The 19,465-nt window shown below is 42.3% G+C and overlaps 1 protein-coding gene across 1 annotated transcript in view; it reads left to right on the top strand.

The window, feature by feature from the left end:
* The window catches only part of LOC148376750 (myomegalin-like), a 76,472-nt gene that overhangs the window by 45,933 nt on the left and 11,074 nt on the right, over positions 1 to 19,465 (top strand). Inside the window, exons 24-34 of the mRNA XM_088350362.1 lie at positions 1,124 to 1,241; positions 1,311 to 1,362; positions 6,213 to 6,436; positions 8,778 to 8,870; positions 8,942 to 9,061; positions 11,650 to 11,832; positions 13,664 to 13,795; positions 13,938 to 14,054; positions 14,381 to 14,549; positions 16,652 to 16,761; positions 18,596 to 18,847. Of these exons, the coding sequence (XP_088206488.1) occupies positions 1,124 to 1,241; positions 1,311 to 1,362; positions 6,213 to 6,436; positions 8,778 to 8,870; positions 8,942 to 9,061; positions 11,650 to 11,832; positions 13,664 to 13,795; positions 13,938 to 14,054; positions 14,381 to 14,549; positions 16,652 to 16,761; positions 18,596 to 18,847 (1,570 nt within the window). The remainder of the gene's footprint in view (positions 1 to 1,123; positions 1,242 to 1,310; positions 1,363 to 6,212; positions 6,437 to 8,777; positions 8,871 to 8,941; positions 9,062 to 11,649; positions 11,833 to 13,663; positions 13,796 to 13,937; positions 14,055 to 14,380; positions 14,550 to 16,651; positions 16,762 to 18,595; positions 18,848 to 19,465) is intronic.

The raw sequence follows: 19,465 nt of genomic DNA, 5'->3' as shown, positions 1-19,465 counted from the left end.
GGCTAGACCTTCCCTCAGAAACTGTTAAATACAATCTTTTCTTTTTCTTGTTGTGATGGTTTTTAATTTTGTAAATTCGAGCCAACAGGGGCCAAACCTGTAGCTGGCGGGCCATATCAGACCCGCCAAGGTTTTCAATTTAGCCCAAGAAAAAACACCCAGAGAAACACATGAGAAAAATCAGCTGTAGTTTGAAATGTGTCTACTAGATGTCAAAGCCAATTACCATTCACAAAGAAGCTGGAGTTATATAACTCTCTCTCTCTCTTTTTCACTCTCTTTTACATTCTCTCTCTTTCTGACTTTGTTTTTTTTCACTCTTTCTCTTCTCCTTTATTTCTTTTTCTGTCTCTTTTACACCCCACATTTCTCTCTCTGTATCTCTATTTTTCTCTCTCTTTCTCTGTCTCTCTCTCTGTCACTCTCTGTTCCTTTTTCTATGTCTCTCCTTTTCATTCAGTGTTTTACTCTATCCCTTATGCACTCTTTTTTTCACTTCGCTCTCTCTCTCTCACTCTCTCTTGTTCTCTTTCTCTCTTTGTGATGACAAAGTGTTCAATAAAAAAAAAATATATAAAATACTTAAAAATAAAAAAAAACGTGTCAAGGCACCCTCTGCCAGGCCAACGTGGTATTACATCCCTCTACAAAATACAGCGCACTTGTTTGCGTTGTCTTAACGTGCTCAGTGGCTCATAAAACCCAGGATACAACGAATCGATTAGGAATTTGGTTTCCAACACTATTAATTATCAGTTTTAATCAATATCATCGATTCGTTGTTGCAGCCCTACAATAGCCCCTGGAGCTCTATTGAGTGAAGAAAGGCTTTTCCTGTCTTCGACTCTTTCCCGTTCACTCTGTGTGGGGCGCGCTGTCACCTTTCCTGTGAATTCATTGGCTGGTCCCTGTCACCTTCTTCTTCTCCTGAATGTCGGTCCAAAATTCATGTTTTCGTTGCATTAGCGCCCCCATTTTCGCAGGTGTTCAGTTGGTGTAATTACAGTTCAAATATATCGAACTATTTTTTTTTTTTTTCGTGGCAGAAATGACATCACGATAATCATCGATATTGTTGGATCGCCCAGGCCTAATGACAACCTTATTGTTTTTCTTTATTCAGGCGTTTGAGGAGCTCCTCCGGGCCAACGACGTGGACTTCTACTCAGGCCAGAGTCTGAGAGAGCAACTCTCGCAGAACTCAGCCCTTGCTCACAGATTGCTCGCCAAGCTAACCGGACGTAAGAGACACGATTGTTTCAATCGTTTTTAGGGCGACGCTCATTCTGTTTTTTGTTTCCCTGTTTCAGGATCGGAGAGCCCCCTGGTGGACAAGAACAGCCACGAGCTGCTCGCCGTGCAGTGAGTCTGACTTATCTCTTTTGTGTGTGCAGAAAATGTCCTCATATACTTAACCCTCCTGGCATGCAGGTACATATTATGTACAGTGGCTTGCGAAACTATTTGGCCCCCTTAAACTTTGTGACCTTTTGCCACATCTCAGACTTGAAATGAAATGAAATGATCTGCATTTATATAGCGCTTTTCAAGTCAATGACTTCCCAAAGCGCTTTACAGTGTGCTTCACATTTCCCAATAGCGGTCGTGCAGCCATGAAAGGCGCTAACCTGCATATTGGGGGTCTTAGGGGTTCAGTGTCTTACCCAAGGACACTTCGACATGTAACACGGAGGAGCCGGGATTCGAACTGGGATCCCTTGATCCCAAGACGAGTGCTCTACCTCCTGAGCCACTGCCGCCCCTAGCATCAAGATATAAAACTGTAATTTCTTGTGGAGCATCAACAATAAGTGGGAAACAATCATGAAGTAGAACACACTTTTTTAACGAATAAAAAACAAAAAAGTGGGTGTGCAAAATGATTCAGCCCCTTTACTTTCAGTGCAGCAAACTGCCCAGAAGTTCAGTGAGGATCTCTGAATGATTCAATGTTGATCTAAATGACTAACGATGATAAACAGAATCCGCCTTTTGTAACTCAATGCATTGTCGTGGAATAATGAAGTCAGAGCTTATCGACATAATGAGGACACATTTGTTTAGACAGGAAATTCTTGTTTCTCCTGGGTTTAAATGTCAGCGCAGCAATAATACTCTGCTTGGTTTGGAACAGCAAAGCTGACGGGAACTTGGCTGGGTCACGGCGACTTTTGATGAGAAACATGTGGACGATTGCAAAATATTATTGGCTGAGATAGGTCAATTCTGAGAAACACTGTCAATTCCGGGAAGTATGCGCCCAGTAAGAGAAAAACAACACGTGATGTTTTGGCTCCAGAGGGTATAAGAAAGCTGATTGTCTCTTAGACGAATGAGAACGCTGTTTTGAACACTGACGAATATCAATAAACGACGTCTCCCTCTCGGTCAGACTTCTCTGCTCTTTGTGTATATTTCTGGGACGAGGCAATACGGTCTGCTCCGAAAGCATTTCCCAAGATTTCGGTATTTTTCCCTTCAGTGCCGTGGAGTCAATTCATAGTGCCGACATCGCTTTGTCTTTGTCAGGATTGCAGCCTTTGGTTTTAAAATCCTGCAACCCACCTTTAAACATATGAGTGTTGTAATAAAATCATAAAAAAATGAAACAGGACTTCTTTTAGAATCACCCAATATCGATAGCAATATTGTCACGGTTGGCACCCAATTGGCCCCGCCCGGGGGTGCCAGCTGCAGCTTGGTGACAGATTGGCTCCCTGTCAGTATATAAACACTGTCATGTCAGTCTCCTTTTGTCGGTCCGTCTGCAAATCTCTATTCTTACACAGCAAGTCCTTTTTCACTTTTTTTTGCTCCTGTTGTCCACATCTGCTCTCCCGTCCCAAATTACGACCTGTTTTGATCTCGACCACGCCTGTTCTCTCGTCCCGAATAACGATCTGTTTTTTATCTCGACCACATCTACTCTCCTCTCCTGGCTTTCGACTTGTTTCCGATCCCGACCACGTTTTTGCTCTTCTATCCCGGTTACTGACACGCTTTATTTCCCTTCCCGACACCGCCATCGCTCGCCACGGAAATCCCACTTCCGCGTCTGAGCAACCTACGCCCCGCGACCAACGATCTCCGGATCGAGTATGCGCTCCTTTCCCTTTTCCCCAATAAAACTGTGAGTAACGTTACGCGAGTGGGTTCTGTTTCCTGTTCTGGTCCTGACAAATATAGGACATTGGAAGCATTTTGAGGAATCAATAACAGATCATCGCAACGTGCCAGAGGCTAAGAGGAAACAGCCGGTGCGCGCTAATCCAAACTCAAGCTAGCATGGATTCTTTTCCGCTAAGATGATTTGCCACCAGCTGCTTTTAAGCGGCTCACTCGAGCACCACGCAGGGAAAAGTGCTCACATCTTGTGTTAAGGAGAACCCAAACGCATTCACCGGATCTTTGTTCCGAAAATGGCTCCACTGTGGAAATCCTTGGTTTCCAAGAGCTGTCCGATATATCGGGACGCTCTCTGGTCTTTTTCTGTGAGCGACGTCCGAGCTCCGACCAGAGAGATTTGTTTGCTTCGGATGCTGCGCCAACAACTTAAACAGTAAGGAAGTCATTTCAATGTGGCTGAGTGAATTTGAGTTTTACCTTGCCCGCATGTCGGTTTAAGATCAGGGGATGATGGCATTTTGTGATTGAGGGCGTCACCAATAAGCGGGACTAGACTTGACTTGATTGCTCTGTGGAACTGCTAGCAATGCTTTGGAGTCTCCAAACAGAAGAGAAGCTTCAGCGACAGACTGCTGTCACAGTCTCGTTCCATGGACGGACTGAGGAGATCATTTTTTCCTCATGCCATGAGGCTCTTTAACACCCGGGGGAGTAAAAGCCCACATGAAACCCCACCCCCAGATTTGCATATTACCTCATTTTTATTACAGTGTGTATTTTATGTAGCACTTTTTAAATACTCTGTATCAACACGTTACATTGGGTATTTATGTATTATATTCCTTTTACTTTATTATTGTTTTCTTTTCAACACAAGGATACTGCTGGATCTATCTATCTATCTATCTATCTATCTATCTATCTATCTATCTATCTATCTATCTATCTATCTATCTATCTATCTATCTATCTATCTATATATCTATATATCTATATATCTATCTATCCATCTGTGGTATCTATCTATGGTATCTATCTATATCTATCTATCTGTGGTATCTATCTCTCTATCTATGGTTATCTATCTATCTATCTATCTGTGGTATCTATCTATCTATGGTCTCTATCTATGTATCTATATATCTATCTATGGTATCTATGGTATCTATCTATGGTATCTATTTATCTGTGGTATCTATCTATGGTATCTCTATCTATATCTATCTATCTATCTATCTATCTATCTATCTATCTATCTATCTATCTATCTATCTATCTATAGTATGTATCTATCTATAGTATGTATCTATCTATGGTATCTATGGTATCTATCTATCTATCTATCTATCTATCTATCTATCTATCTATCTATCTATCTATCTATCTATCTATCTATCTATCTATCTGTGGTATCTATCTATGGTATCTATCTATATCTATCTATCTGTGGTATCTATCTCTCTATCTATGGTTATCTATCTATCTATCTGTGGTATCTATCTATCTATGGTCTCTATCTATGTATCTATATATCTATCTATGGTATCTATGGTATCTATCTATGGTATCTATTTATCTGTGGTATCTATCTATGGTATCTCTATCTATATCTATCTATCTATCTATCTATCTATCTATCTATCTATCTATCTATCTATGGTATCTATCTATATCTATCTATCTGTGGTATCTATCTCTCTATCTATGGTTATCTATCTATCTATCTATCTGTGGTATCTATCTATCTATGGTCTCTATCTATGTATCTATATATCTATCTATGGTATCTATGGTATCTATCTGTGGTATCTATTTATCTGTGGTATCTATCTATGGTATCTCTATCTATCTATCTATCTATCTATCTATCTATCTATCTATCTTATCTATCTATCTATCTATCTATCTATCTATCTATCTATCTATCTATCTATCTATCTATCTATCTATCTATCTATCTATCTATCTATCTATCTATCTATCTATCTATCTATCTATCTATCTATCTATCTATCTATCTATCTATCTATCTATCTATAGTATGTATCTATATATCTATACATGGTATGTATCTATCTATAGTATGTATCTATATATCTATACATGGTATGTATCTATCTATAGTATGTATCTATCTATGGTATCTATGGTATCTATCTATCTATCTATCTATCTATCTATCTATCTATCTATCTATCTATCTATCTATCTATCTATCTATCTATCTATTTATCTGTATCTCTATCTATTTGTGGTATCTATCTATCTATCTAGATGTTTCTGTAATTTTTAAGTTGGGACTGTGGGGGGCCTGGATGAGTCGTTAGCATCTGGATGTTGGCGTGACTCGTTAGCATAAATCTGTTAGCATGTTGATGTTAGCATAACTCGTTAGCATAATTTGTTAGCATGCAGCTATTAGTATGTAGGTGTTAGCATAACTTCTTAGCATTAGCAGTAAGCATTCAGCTATTTGAATAACTCGTTAGCAAGTAGCCATTAGCATAATTTTTTAGCAATTTAGGTGTTAGCATTTTGCCGCTAGCATATTTTTCAGCATTTGGAGATTAGGATCACTTGTTAGCATCTAGCCGTTATAATAACTCATCAGCCCGTAGCCGTTAGCGTAATTTGTAAACATGTAGCCATTAGCATGTTACCATTAGCATAATTTGTTAGCATGAAGCAGTTACCATTTGGCCGTTAGCATAAAGCGTTAACATGTATCCATTAGCATAATTTGTCAGCAAGTAGCTGTTAACATATTTTGTTCATATTTACTGTTAGCAAGTAGCCGTTAGCATAATTCGTAAGCAGGAGCAGTTAGCATGTAGTCCTTAGAATAATTTATTAGCATGTAGCACTTGTTAACATGTTAGCATGAAGCTGTTAGGATTTAGCTGTTATAATGACCCGTTAGCTGAATGCTGACAGTGTTAACAGCTAACATGAGTAAGCATAGCATCAGCCTGTCAGCCGGCAGCTAGCTTGCGCTAATATTTGGGCTAATATTTGGGCTAATATTTCCAAATTTGTTTCCGAAATAAAAACGCCGGCTGAATTTTCCCCAACATTTTGCCTGTCAGGCTGAGCAAGGAACTCCAGCAGAAAGACAAAATCATCGAGTCGCTTCACAACAAACTCCAGCAGCGCTCCGAGACTCCTTCCAGCTGCCGGGCCCTCTCCGAGACCACCGAGGCCTCGGACCGGACTTCCTTGGGATCCACCGGGAGTCCCGCAAACCGGGACCTCGATCTTTGCTCCGAATTGGACGATCAAGAGCAGGAAGAGCTACGATCCCAACGTGATGGTAAGAAAGCATGTCATCTCTTTTAAAAAGATAGTTATAAATAAATAAAAGAAAATTTTGTCAATATTTTATCATAAAACAAATTCATCGAATGAAATACTTTTTTTTTATTAACAAACTACAATTTGTTGTTCCTTGTTTAAATAAAGTTTTGAGCAAAAATACATTAAAACATAGCGAAAGCTGATAGTGTCAAAAACCGGAATTGGATCAGGACCCAAACGCGTGACGTTTCTCACACAAACCTTTTATTTTACGGGAAATGGGGAGTCATGCACGTTAGGAAGCCGGTCTGGCGTGGAAAGACAGGAAGCCAGAGGCCGACGAGATCGATACCAATTGCCCGAGCAGATATCGGACAGCTGGGGTCGATACCAGACAGGACGGGACAGACAGGAATGATATCGAAACAGGATATCGAAATTAAACAGGACAGACTGGATGGGACCGAAACTGGAAACCGATATTAAACAACAGTACAGACAGAATGATATCAAAACAGGGTATCGTAAATTAAATAGGACAAACAAAACAGGAACCATACCGGACAGGAAATACCAAAAGGAAACAGGACCGAGTCAATACCCACGTCCTGCGGGGCAGAGATTCGTTGACAGACTGACAAAGGAAGAGTGAAAGCACTGAGCTTAAATAGACGGAAATCGAAATTAAACAGGACAAACTACACGGGAACGAAAACTGGAGAGAATAATAAACAAGACAAAAATAGACAGGAACGATACTGGACAGGAAACGCAGGCAGGAAACCGGACAGAGTCAAAACCCAGGGTTTCAAGTGGCAAATGTCATAAACCAGAACAGGGTCACGACCCAAACGTGTGACGTTTTCACACAAGCCTTTTATACGGGAAATGGGGAGTCATGCACGTTAGGCAGCCGGTCTGGCGTGGAAGGACAGGATAGATAACGAATCAGGATATTGAAAATTAACTGGAGAAACTAGACGGGAACGAAAACTGGAGAAAATAATAAACGGGACAAAAATAGACGGGAACAAAACTGGAAACCGAAAGTAAACAGGACAAAATAAACGGGAGCAATACCGGACAGGAAAATCCAACAAGAAAACAGGACCGAGTTAGAACCCACGTCTTGCGGGGCAGAGGTTCGTTGACTGACTGACAAAAGGAGAGTGAGAGCACTGAGCTTAAATAGACGGAAATCGAAATTAAACAGGACAAACTACACGGGAACGAAAACTGGAGAGAATAATAAACAGGACATAAATAGACGGGAATGATACCGGACAGGAAACGCAGGCATGAAACTGGACAGAGTCAAAACCCACGTCTTGCGCGGTAGAGGTTCGTTGACGGACTGACAAAGGGAGAGTGAGAGCACTGAGCTTAAATAAACGGAAATCGAAATTAAACAGGACAAACTACACGGGAACGAAAACTGGAGAAAATAATAAACGGGACAAAAATAGACGGGAACAAAACTGGAAACCGAAAGTAAACAGGACAAAATAAACGGGAGCAATACCGGACAGGAAAATCCAACAAGAAAACAGGACCGAGTTAGAACCCACGTCTTGCGGGGCAGAGGTTCGTTGACTGACTGACAAAAGGAGAGTGAGAGCACTGAGCTTAAATAGACGGAAATCGAAATTAAACAGGACAAACTACACGGGAACGAAAACTGGAGAGAATAATAAACAGGACATAAATAGACGGGAATGATACCGGACAGGAAACGCAGGCATGAAACTGGACAGAGTCAAAACCCACGTCTTGCGCGGTAGAGGTTCGTTGACGGACTGACAAAGGGAGAGTGAGAGCACTGAGCTTAAATAAACGGAAATCGAAATTAAACAGGACAAACTACACGGGAACGAAAACTGGAGAGAATAATAAACAGGACAAAAATAGACGGGAATGATACCGGACAGGAAACGCAGGCAGGAAACTGGACAGAGTCAAAACCCACGTCTTGCGCGGCAGAGGTTCGTTGACGGACTGACAAAAGGAGAGTGAGAGCACTGAGCTTAAATAGAAGGGAAGCCACTCTGTCAACGGGCCGCAGCTGGCACCACATGGGCGGGGCCAATTGGGCGCTGTGGCAACCGTGACATATATAACAGGATTGGGAAATCAAGATTGAGCAAATTAAGGATCTCTTATCTGTCACAACTTAACCGAGTAAAAGTGTTATTTTACTAAAAATGTATATTAGATTCTGTCTATTGTTCTGTCCATTGTTCATGAAATATTTGAGCACTCATCAAAGCTTCAGTGGCTTTTCTTTCCTCTACCCAAGAGTGCTACAAACACTTCTTTTCTTCTTTTTCGGTTTTTCACCTTGCATCTCTATCTTCTAGCCCACCCGTCTATCCCCCCTCCTCCTCGAGGACCCCTCCTCTCCTCCTTCAGCTGTCCCGGAACGTTTTCCTCGGCTTTTGGGGGTACTGCAGGTAGAAAACCTCAACATTTCCACCTTTATTTTTTCCACCCATCTCTTGACTTTACTTTCATTCTCCACCAGCTTTTCCGTTCCCCTCCATCCCGGGTACGGAATTTCCTCCTGCCCCCCGCCCTCGGGCCTTTTCCGCCGCGGCTTCCCGCCCGGAAATGTTCTACCGACAGATGAATGAGAAGATAAGGGGTGAGGGGTGGGGCGAAAATGTTTTGTGTGCATCAGTAACTCCGTTTAGAACAGGGGTGTCAAACTCATTTGAACTCGGGGGCCACACGATGGAACAAACATTATGTCGGAGAAAGAAAAAGAGAGATAAAAAATAAGAGAAAGGGGGAGGGAAAAGGAGAGAGGGCGGGACAAAGAAAGAAAAGAGGGAGAGCGGGAGAAACAAAAGAGATAAAAAGTCGTGAGAGAGGGGAAAAAGAAAGGGAGAGGAAGAAAGAAATCCAAAGAGAAATAGAAAGACAGAAGGAGAGAAAAGAGAAAACAAAGTGCGAAGGGTAGGAAGAGAGAAAGAGGAAAGAGAGAAAAGGAAGTTAGAGCAAAAGAAGTTAAAAAGACACAGAGAGAGAAAGAGACAGAGAGTGGGAGAAAAGGGGTGGAAAAGAGAGAGAGAGTGAGAGAAATAAATCCAAGTACAGTGTCTTTGTTCGAGGCACCCGCCTTTGGCAACATCAAGTTGACATATTTCAACCTGCAGCTCATTTTTCTCTTGCGGTTCTCTGAGTGTTGTCTTGCCGGCCGGATTCAATCCCTTAGCGGGCCTGATCTGGCCCGCGGGCCACCTGTTTGACACCTGTGGTTTAGAAAATAAGCAGATTGGAAAGGGAATATTGGATTGCTGGAGAAAACCCATTCCATCCATCCATTTTCTGCACCGCTTATCCTCAGTAGGGTCGCGGGAGTGCTGGAGCCCATCCCAGCTATCTTCCAAAAGTGGGCAGGGGACACCCTGAACAGGTTGCAGGGCACAGAGACAGACAACTCACTCACTCATTCACACGTAGGGACAGAGACAATTTGGTTAGGCCAATTAACCGGACAGGCATGGGGAGAACATGTAAACTCCACACAGGAGCTTCAATCTCATGACCTCATAACTGTGCCGCACACCCGCTAACCACTGCGCCGCCATGCTGCCCTGGAGCAAATCAATATTGATAAAACCTTAACAACTCTAATAATTACATTATTTGGATTAAAAATATAAACATACTGGTAAAAAAAAACTACATATATAACATTTTTTAAACATTCAAGCAGCGCTTCAATGGCAGACCCTCTCCTGCAGATTTCTTCTTGGCTCTTGGGATCACTGGTAGACCAGTGTTTTCCGAGCAAAGGCAACATGATGATTTAAGCTTTAAATAAACAAAGGTTGACAAAGTACTTCAAAGTACACTGTTTTGGTACTTCGTAATCATTTCCTTCTTCAACTTGATCGTTGTTGTTCAGCCTCTTAACTATTTTCCAAGTTTCCTTTCGCAAACCTTTTCGAACCCATTATAACAGGCAAAAAGAGGAAATAAAACAAACAAAATCTCAGTAAAATGAGATGTAGTCCCTCTCAAACACAGTCGGGACAATACCGATTGACTGAACAAAGAATAGATCAAGCAGGACTATATCACCACCTACTGTTAAGGAGTGTAATTGATCCTCATTTTTTTTCCTTCTTAGCCTATTTTGCTAAAGCAAAGGCCCAAAAGCCACCTGTTGAAAAACCCTGGTTTACATGACTAGTTAGTGACAAACGAGTAAACCCATACATACGGCATTTACAAGGAAGAAACAGGAATGACATCATTTCAGGTTTTATTTTGGACCCCCTAAAAATAGTCATTTGCTATATATTTATCATATACAAGGCGCACCAGACTATAAGACGCATGGAATTAAAACTGCAGTAATAGCTACCAAATTTGATTCCTGTATTACACTTTATATACTTACAGTGTATTTTAGTGCAAAGATTGAGAAATCTGACCAAAATTGCAAAACATTATATGCATTGAGAATCAAACCCGGGTCACGGCAGTGAGAGCCCTGACAATTAACTCCTTGACCACTAGTTTCACAGACGACATACGAAAAGGCATTTGATTTTTATCTCACTATTTTTACCCAGAGTGCCAAAAAACGAATGTTAGAGAATGGAGAGTATAACTGAGTAACAAGCCTGGAATTTCCCGTTTTAAAGTCATCCCGATATAAACAAACGCAAAAAAACACAACAAGGAAACGGTGTATCTGAGGGACTTTGCGTTTATTTATATTTATTATATATTACATTATTATTATTATTATAATAATATTATATATTTATATTTCCATTCGCTAATACTCGTTTCTAGGACTGTGAGAAAAATAGTGTGATAATGAGATAAAATCTTATCGTTTTTCATATGTCATTCGTATCACTGCGTGATCTAGTGGTCAAGTGGGGGCGCTCTCACCACCACGACCTAGGTTCAATTCCTGTTACGTGAACTTTCAAATTTCTGGCTATTTTGGGGCTTTAAGGCGCATTTTGTAGTCTGGAAAATATGATCATTTCAAGAATTAATTCATAAGTTCCGTGCTTGATTGCTCCATTGCTGCGTCTTTTAAGTCACTATGCTTAGACTTACACTACACGTAGATAGATACAACTGTATCAAAATAGCCAAGGAATATATTGGCCATTAGTGTTTTTTCCATTACTATTATAAATATTGCCTGCCTGTACCAAGTTCCTTTACTCATACTTATTTTTTTTATTTTTTTTTTCCCAGGATTCTCAGAGTCTGGTTCGTTCCCCTCCAGCCAGTGCAACCTTTCGGGGTACAGCCAATTTCCCCAGCAGGCCTTTCAGCAGTACCAGCAGAGCCCAGGAGGGGGCGGTCTCTGGGACATCAACAACATCACGAAGTATTCTGCTTTCCCTGCTGGACCTGGCCTAGAAAACAGCCACACAGGTAGATATACCTGCAGGAATAATTATTAAGAATTACAAAAAAAAAAAAATTAAATATTTGAAAAAATATATATAGTTCTTCCTATGAGGCGAGTTAACTAAAATTTTCCATGAAACTGATGTTTTAATATTCCTCATCTGAAGCTGATGTCGTATAAATTGGTAGATAGATAGATAGATAGATACCATAGATACCATAGATACCATAGATACCGTAGATACTGTAGATACCGTAGATACTATAGATACCGTAGATAGATAGATAGATAGATGGATAGATAGATAGAGAGAGAGAGAAACCATAGATAGATACCATAGATACCATAGATAGATTGATACCATAGATACCATAGATAGATACCATAGATACCACAGATAAATACCATAACCAGCTCAGTAGCCTAGATGGTAAGGCGCCCGCTCTGAGACTGGGAGGTTCGGGTTCGCGCCCCGGCCGAGTCATTCCTAAGACTTAAAAAGTGGTCGGCGGCGCCCTCTCTTGGCTGCGGCTGCATCGGGTCAGATGCAATCGACATTTCGTTCTGTGTACATTGTTACACAGAATGACAATACAAGGAAATTATTATTATTATTATTATTATAGATGCCATAGTTAGATAGATGCATAGAGAGAGAGAGAGAGAGAGAGATACCATAGAGACGATAGATACCATAGGTAGATACCATAAAAACCATAGATACCATAGATAGATACCATAGATGCCATTGATAGATAGATATATAGATGGATAGATAGATAGAGAGAGAGATACCATAGATAGGATGGATACCATAGATAGATACCATAAATACCATAGATACCATAGATAGATACCATAGATACCCTAGATAAATAGATACCATAGATGGATGGATGGATAGATAAATGGATAGAAAGATACTTTATTCATCCCCGCAGTATACTTTTGTTGATTTTTAATAGATAAACAGGATGGCCTCGGGGTGCTGTGTTGTAGTTTAGCAACAGCGGAGTGGATGACGTCACCCGCTAGGCCAAAAGATCGACATCCCTGCGGCAGATTGAAATCTTTGTGCACAGGGTTACACCACTTCATGTTCACTAGATAGTGAGTCCACCTCCTCTCCGCTTCCTGCAGGCTTTTGTGTTTCTGTCTGTCCTAACAGCGCTGAAGCACCACGTTAGCGTCCGGAATGCTAGACGCGAGCCACGTTTCCGTAAAACACAGCAAACTGCACTCCCTGTACGCTTTGATGTTTTTCAGCAGCACAGCCAGTTTGTCGGTCTTATTTGGTAGAGAATTTACATCTCCCATGATTACGGATGGTACAGAAGGCTTATATCGCCGCTTAGCCTTAGCGGAAATGGAGGTCCATGACTATCTTATTTTAGGGGAAGCATTCAAAAAGTTCTCTCATAGACTTCAACTCTCCACTGTTTCCGCACATAGTGAGGAAATGGAGTTTCATAGGCACCTCTCAAGTAGAATTCATAGTGTATTTTTGCTTTTTGGCTCAGGTTCCTGTGAGGAGCTGACCATGGCCCGAAAGAGGCTAGAATCACAGCGTTTGTCAGCGAGACGAAGCTTCAGGAGACAAATGACGGGTTTTATTTTCTTTTCCCCGTTTGTCGACTTCTGGCAGCATGTGCTAGCGTTTTGAGGCTACACTATTTCCGAACTACGAAAGCAGTACGCAGGCTTGAGAAAGTAAACAACATTTTAAAACAAAAAAGTATTAAGATGAGCTAGCGTTTACTTGCCCCCAAGAAAAGACTTAAAAGAATGACTAGCTTTTGCTGGAAATGTCCTTCACAATCTATATCATGTAAATCTCTCATGCTTTTTTTCCAGGGTCGAATTTAATGGAAGAACACCTTCGGGAGCTGAGATGTCTCCGCCAACGTCTTGAAGAGTCCATCAGGACCAATGAGAATCTCAGACAGCAGCTGGAGGAAAAACTAGCAAAGCCGGGACGTGACGGAGGTACAGAAATGTTCCTTTGTCTTCGTCTCAGTCCGACAAATTTTTGGTGGCGCCTCAGCTTTGTTCTTAGCGACAACAACTTTCAGCAGTCAATCACTGTCCCTTTAAGAGAATTTCTACTTCCTCCTATTCCATTTTTCAGGGGCAGGAACAAACATTTACATCCAAGGCCTGGACACCGTTACTCACTTGTCCAACGAAATCAGAGCTCTGACAGATGAAAACTTGGTTCTTCAGTCCCGTTTGCAGGCTAACTCGGGTATGCTGCCTTTTTTGGGTGAAAACACTTAGAAGACTGATATACAAATAAATGTTCAGTTCAGTTTTAGCTCACTATATCAGGTAGAACTGCGCTTGTGATCTTCCATTTTCTCCCTATGTTTTCACTGACAGCTGAAATCTCTGAGCTGAAATGACCTAAAAACAAAGATTGTTGAACATCTTATTTCAGGGGAAGTATTCCAAAAGCTATATAATAGACTTCACCTCTCCACTGTTTCCGCTGTGAGACACATAGTGAGGAAATGGAGGTCCATAGGCACCGCTCAAGCAGAATTCATAGTGTATTTTTGCTTTTTGGCTCAGGTTCCTGCGAGGAGCTGACCTTGGCCCGAGCTCGCCTCAAGCAAGCTGAGCTGGAGGCCGAACGCTGGAAAGAAGAGTTGAGGAGACTGGCGGCGCATGGCGAGGAGCAAGGGAAGCAGATTGTGGCCCTCAGGCAGGAGAGGCAGGCGGCTCAGGAAAAAATCAACAGGTTTGTACAATGACCCGGATTTGGTTCACATGCGGGCAATAATCCCATTGGATTGGTGATTGAGAATACCAAGAATCTTCTGTAGTTACGCTTGTTTATAGGTTTTTTTATGAAAAATCTGGAAAAAAAAACAAGCAAGCACTCCTCATTTCTGGATTGACTATATTGATTGGTCCTTGGTTATGTAGGGTGAGTTACTGACATCTTCTGGACTCTTGCAGTAACAGCAGGTTTCTTTTGAAGTGATAATATTGTCTAAAACAGTGTTTTTAAGTCAAGTCATGTCAAGGCATGTTTATTTGTGACGCCCTTAATCATAAAGAGTCTCAAAGGGCTGTACAGACCACAGACTATTATGACATCATCCCCTGATCTAAAACCGACATGAGGGCAAGGAAAAACTCAAAAAGCTCAGTCGAGTCAAGTCCTATTTATTAGTATAGCAATTAATCACAAGGAGTTTCAAAGAGCTTACCAGACCACAGATTATTGCAAACCACAGACTATTATGACACCATCCCCTGATCTAAAACCTACATGAGGGAAAGGAAAAACTCAAAACCCTCAAGTCAAGTCATGTTTATTTGTGACACCCTTAATCACAAGGAGTCTCAAAGGGCTGCACAGACCACAGATTATTGCAAACCACATACTATTATGAGACCATCCCCTGATCTAAAACCTACATGAGGGAAAGGAAAAACTCAAAAGCCTTAGGTTAAGTCAAGCCATGTTTATTTGTGACGCCCTTAATCACAAAGAGTCTCAAAGGGCTGACTATTGCAAACAGACTATTATGACCCCATCCCCTGTTCTAAAACCTACATAAGGGCAAGGACAAACTCAAAAACATGTCAAATCATGTTAATTTGTGAAGCTCTTAATCACAAAGAGTCTCAAAGGGCTGCACAGAACACAGATTATTGGAAATTGCAGACTATTATGACATCATCCCCTGATCTAAAACCGACATGAGGGCAAGGAAAAACTCAAAAACCTCAACATGAGGAAAATGAAGAAACCTTGAGAAGGGACCGCACATGAGGTCTTCCCCCTTCCAGGATGACCAGGCTTCAATGGATGTTGCAATAACAAATAGGCAGTGGATCTCTATTTTCTGTCTTGATGATAGTTCTTGCTTTTCAACGAGTATTCAAGCTTTTTTTTTTTTCATACTCAAGGGTACAAAATAGGTCATTTTTGACATGATGTGATTCATTTTTTTTCTTGCGCTGCTCTCGTTGTTGTCATGCAGGCCAGATCAAATCTGTTTACGGGATTGATCTGGGCTGTGGGACTTATGTTTGGACTAACCCAGGGGTGTCAAACTCATTTTAACTTGGGGGCCACACGTTGGAACTAACATTGTCCCGGGGGCCGGAAGGGTAGATTAGAGAGAAAGAAGAAAAGAGAAAGAAATAGGAGAAAGAAATAAGAGAAAGAGAGGGAGAGAGAAGTATAGACGGTAGGACAAAGAAAGAGAGAAAAAAGCGCAAGAGGGAGAGGGAGAGAGAGAGAGAAAGCATGAAATACAAGAGATAAAAAGAGAAATAGGAAGAGAGGGGGAAAAAGAGAAATAGAGCAAAGGAGAGAAGTAGAGAAAGGAGAAGGAAAGAAAGACAGAAGGAAAAAGAGAAAAGGAAAAAAGGAAGAGAGCAAAAGAAGGTAAAAAGACCAAGAGGAACAAAGAAAGAGAAAAAGAGAGACAGAGAAAGTGAAAGAGAGAGAGAAAGAGTGAAAAAAGGGAGGAAGAGAGAGAGAGAAAAAGAGAAAGAAATAAATCAGTCAAGTTGACATCTTTCAACCTGCTGCTTGTTTTTCTCTTGCGCTTCTCTGAGTGTTGTCTCGCGGGCCGGACTCAATCCCTTAGCGGGCCTGATCTGGCCCGCGGGCCGCCTGTTTTACACCTGTGGACTAACCCAACCATTGCAAGGGAAATGTTAGCGGTTAGACTAAGATATTAATTCATTATCATTATTCGTGTTGACATCATGGGATTACTCACAATATTTTGATTATTGCCTGCACTTAACATACAGAATGGTTCTTCTCCTGCATATAAACAAATATACAGTTATATTTATCTCCGTCTGCATCTTTAGAGCACAACACGAGGGGGCGCTAGCGCAGCAGCAGCTGTGCGAGAGTCGAGAGCTGGTCCGATCTCTGCAGACCGAACTGCAGGTCCATGATCACCTCAAATCGGCCAAAGGTTTGTGGTTCTTGATACAAAAATGTCTCCAAAATCAAAAATACGCTATCATCCCCCATCCTTCCATAGATCCATTGTCTTCTTGTCACAAGCCAGAAACAGAGACAGGACCCAGTAGCGTTCGTTTACTCAGTTTTATGATCAACGGACACGGGTTGCAGGTGGCAGGAACGCGGAAGTGGCACTTCCGTGTCGAGCGAGGGTCGTCGTAGACAGCGAAAAAACAGGTCGTTGTCCGGGACGGTGGAGCAAGGGCGGTAACGAGTCCAGAAAAGAGGTCGGCAACAGGTATCAGGCAGGAAACAGGGCAAAACAGGTCGATGGTCGGGATAGAAGAGCAGGGCAGAAACGGGTCCAGGAACAGGTCGGCAACAGGTATCAGGCAGGAGAAAACAGGGCAGGAAAATGTCGGATGGTATGGAGCTTGCCTAGCTGGGAGCATAGGTTCGCAAACGGTCTGACGGCTTCCTCTAAGAAGCCGGGGGTTTAAAAAGAGTCTTTGAACAGCGCTCAGGGCTGTTGGCGCCAATTGGCACAGTTGCCCTGAATCAGCAATCATGACACTTCTGCTTATCTGGGGTCGGGTCGCTGGGGCAACAGCTTTAGCAGGGGAGCCCAGACCTTCCTTTCCAAAGCCACTTCATCTAGCTCACCCAATGGGATCCCAATGCGTTCCCAGGCCAGCCTAGAGACGTAGTTTTTCCAGCATGTCCTGGGTCATCCCAGGGGTCTCCTACCAGTGGGACATGCCCGGAACACCTCCAGAGGGAGGCGTCCAGGAGGCATCCTTACCAGATGCCGGAGCCACCTCAGCTGGCTCCTCTCAACGTGGAGGAGAAGGAGCGCTACAGTGCCTCTGTCGGGATGACCGGGTTTATCACCCTTTCTCTAAGGGAGAGCCCTGACACACTTATTTTAGATTTTGTTTTTTGATCATGACCTACAGTTATGACCCTAGGTGAGGGTAGGAACATAGATCCACCGTTAAATCAAGACTTTGCCTTTCGGCTCAGCTCCTTCCTTTTTCGGAGCAGACCTTATTGCCTCGCCCCAAAACATGTAAGACAAGATATATAGATAGATACATTTCCAGCAGCATCCCTGAGCTGAGAACAATACAATAATAAAGCAAAAAGAATACAATATACAAATACCCAGTGTGACGTACAAATGCCCACTGTAGCGTGTTATATAGAATATCTAAATAGTGCTACACAGAATACATATTGCAATAAAATTCGGTAATATGCAATGTAGGGGGTGTGGTTTAATGTGGGCTTTTACTCTGCTGGGTAGAGTTAAAGAGCCTCATGGCATGAGGAAGAAAAGATCTTTTCAGTCTGTCCGTGGCATAAGCCAGTGACAGCAGTCTGTTGCTGAAGCTGCTCTTCTGTCTGGAGATAATGCTGTGTAGTGGATGCGATGGATTGTCCATGATTGACCGCAGCTTTTCCAGTGCCCGTCTCTCAGCTACTGTTGTCAGGCTGTCCAGCTCTGTGTCCACAACAGAGCTCGCTTTCCTCGCCAGTTTATTGAGACGAGAGGCATCCTTCTTCTTGATGCTGCCTCCCCAACACGCTGCCGCATAGAAGAGGGCGCTCGCCACAACTGTCTCATAGAATATTTTCAGGAGCTTTTTGCAGATTTTGAAGGAGGCCAGCCTTCAGAGGGAGAGCCGTTTATTTATCTTCATCAGTGTTCAGAATTTTGCAACATTCTGTGTCTAATTCAAGAAAGAAAAAAAAGTTTGGGAATACCTTAAAGACACCTGGCTCTCATTCTTATTAAGTGCTGTTATATTAGCTCCACACAGATCCTCTTTTTTGGTTTGCAGGCATGCTGCAGGAGAGTAGCGCTCTGCCCGACGACTTGGGGGCGCTATTGAGCGAAGTGAGGAGCTTGCGGGCGCAGATGCAGAACGGCGTCCAAGAAAGTGGCAGCCTCAAACAGCTGGAGCTCCGCAAACAGCTGGAACAGAAGCTGGAACAAAAGCTGGGCGGCGGCTCCTTCCGTGCCACCCCCGAGGCGGCGGTTTTTGGTGCCAGTCCTCAAAGGGAAAGCTTCTACAGGAGGCAGCTATTACATGGTAATGACTTGAGGTTGGCTGAGAGCACCCCGACTATATTATATGTCAAAAATTCTGACTTGGTTGGGAATCGTGTGCTATGTCTTTTGTTAACCGTAGACGTTACCAGGGTGACTAAGTCGTCGTAATAACGGAAATTTTGTCCTATCCGGAATGAATGGGTTCTTTTCTTCCCATTCGGAATGAATAGGCACATTCATTTTAAATGGGGAAGCTTGGTCACCATGGTAACCAGGGAAGTTTCCAGAAGTAGCCCAAGTGAAATGAAATGTAACCCTGAGCAAAAGGCATGCTAACGATTGGATGCTAACGAGTGGATGCTAACGAATCGATGCCAACAGACTCATGCTAAGTCAAGTCAAGTCATTCGCTGGAGAGCAATGAACCGCAGCATCCATGTGCGCCGCCATCTTGAACAGACTAACGACTACATGCTAACGAGTCTACGGCTAGATGCTAACGAGTCATGCTAATGACTATATGCTAACAAATAGGTGGCAATGAGTCATACCAACAGCTACATGATAAGACCTACATGCTAAGTATTCATGCTAACGGCTACAAGTTAACTAGTAGATGCTAATGAATCATGCTAATGGCTATATGATAACAATTTAT

The sequence above is a fragment of the Urocampus carinirostris genome, chromosome 1, assembly GCF_059441175.1.
Source record: "Urocampus carinirostris isolate Australia breed hairy pipefish chromosome 1, RoL_Ucar_1.0, whole genome shotgun sequence".
NCBI classification, from domain to species: Eukaryota; Metazoa; Chordata; class Actinopteri; order Syngnathiformes; family Syngnathidae; genus Urocampus; species Urocampus carinirostris.
Note: the sequence above shows the minus strand (reverse complement) of the source record. Positions and strands in the feature narration are given on the sequence as shown.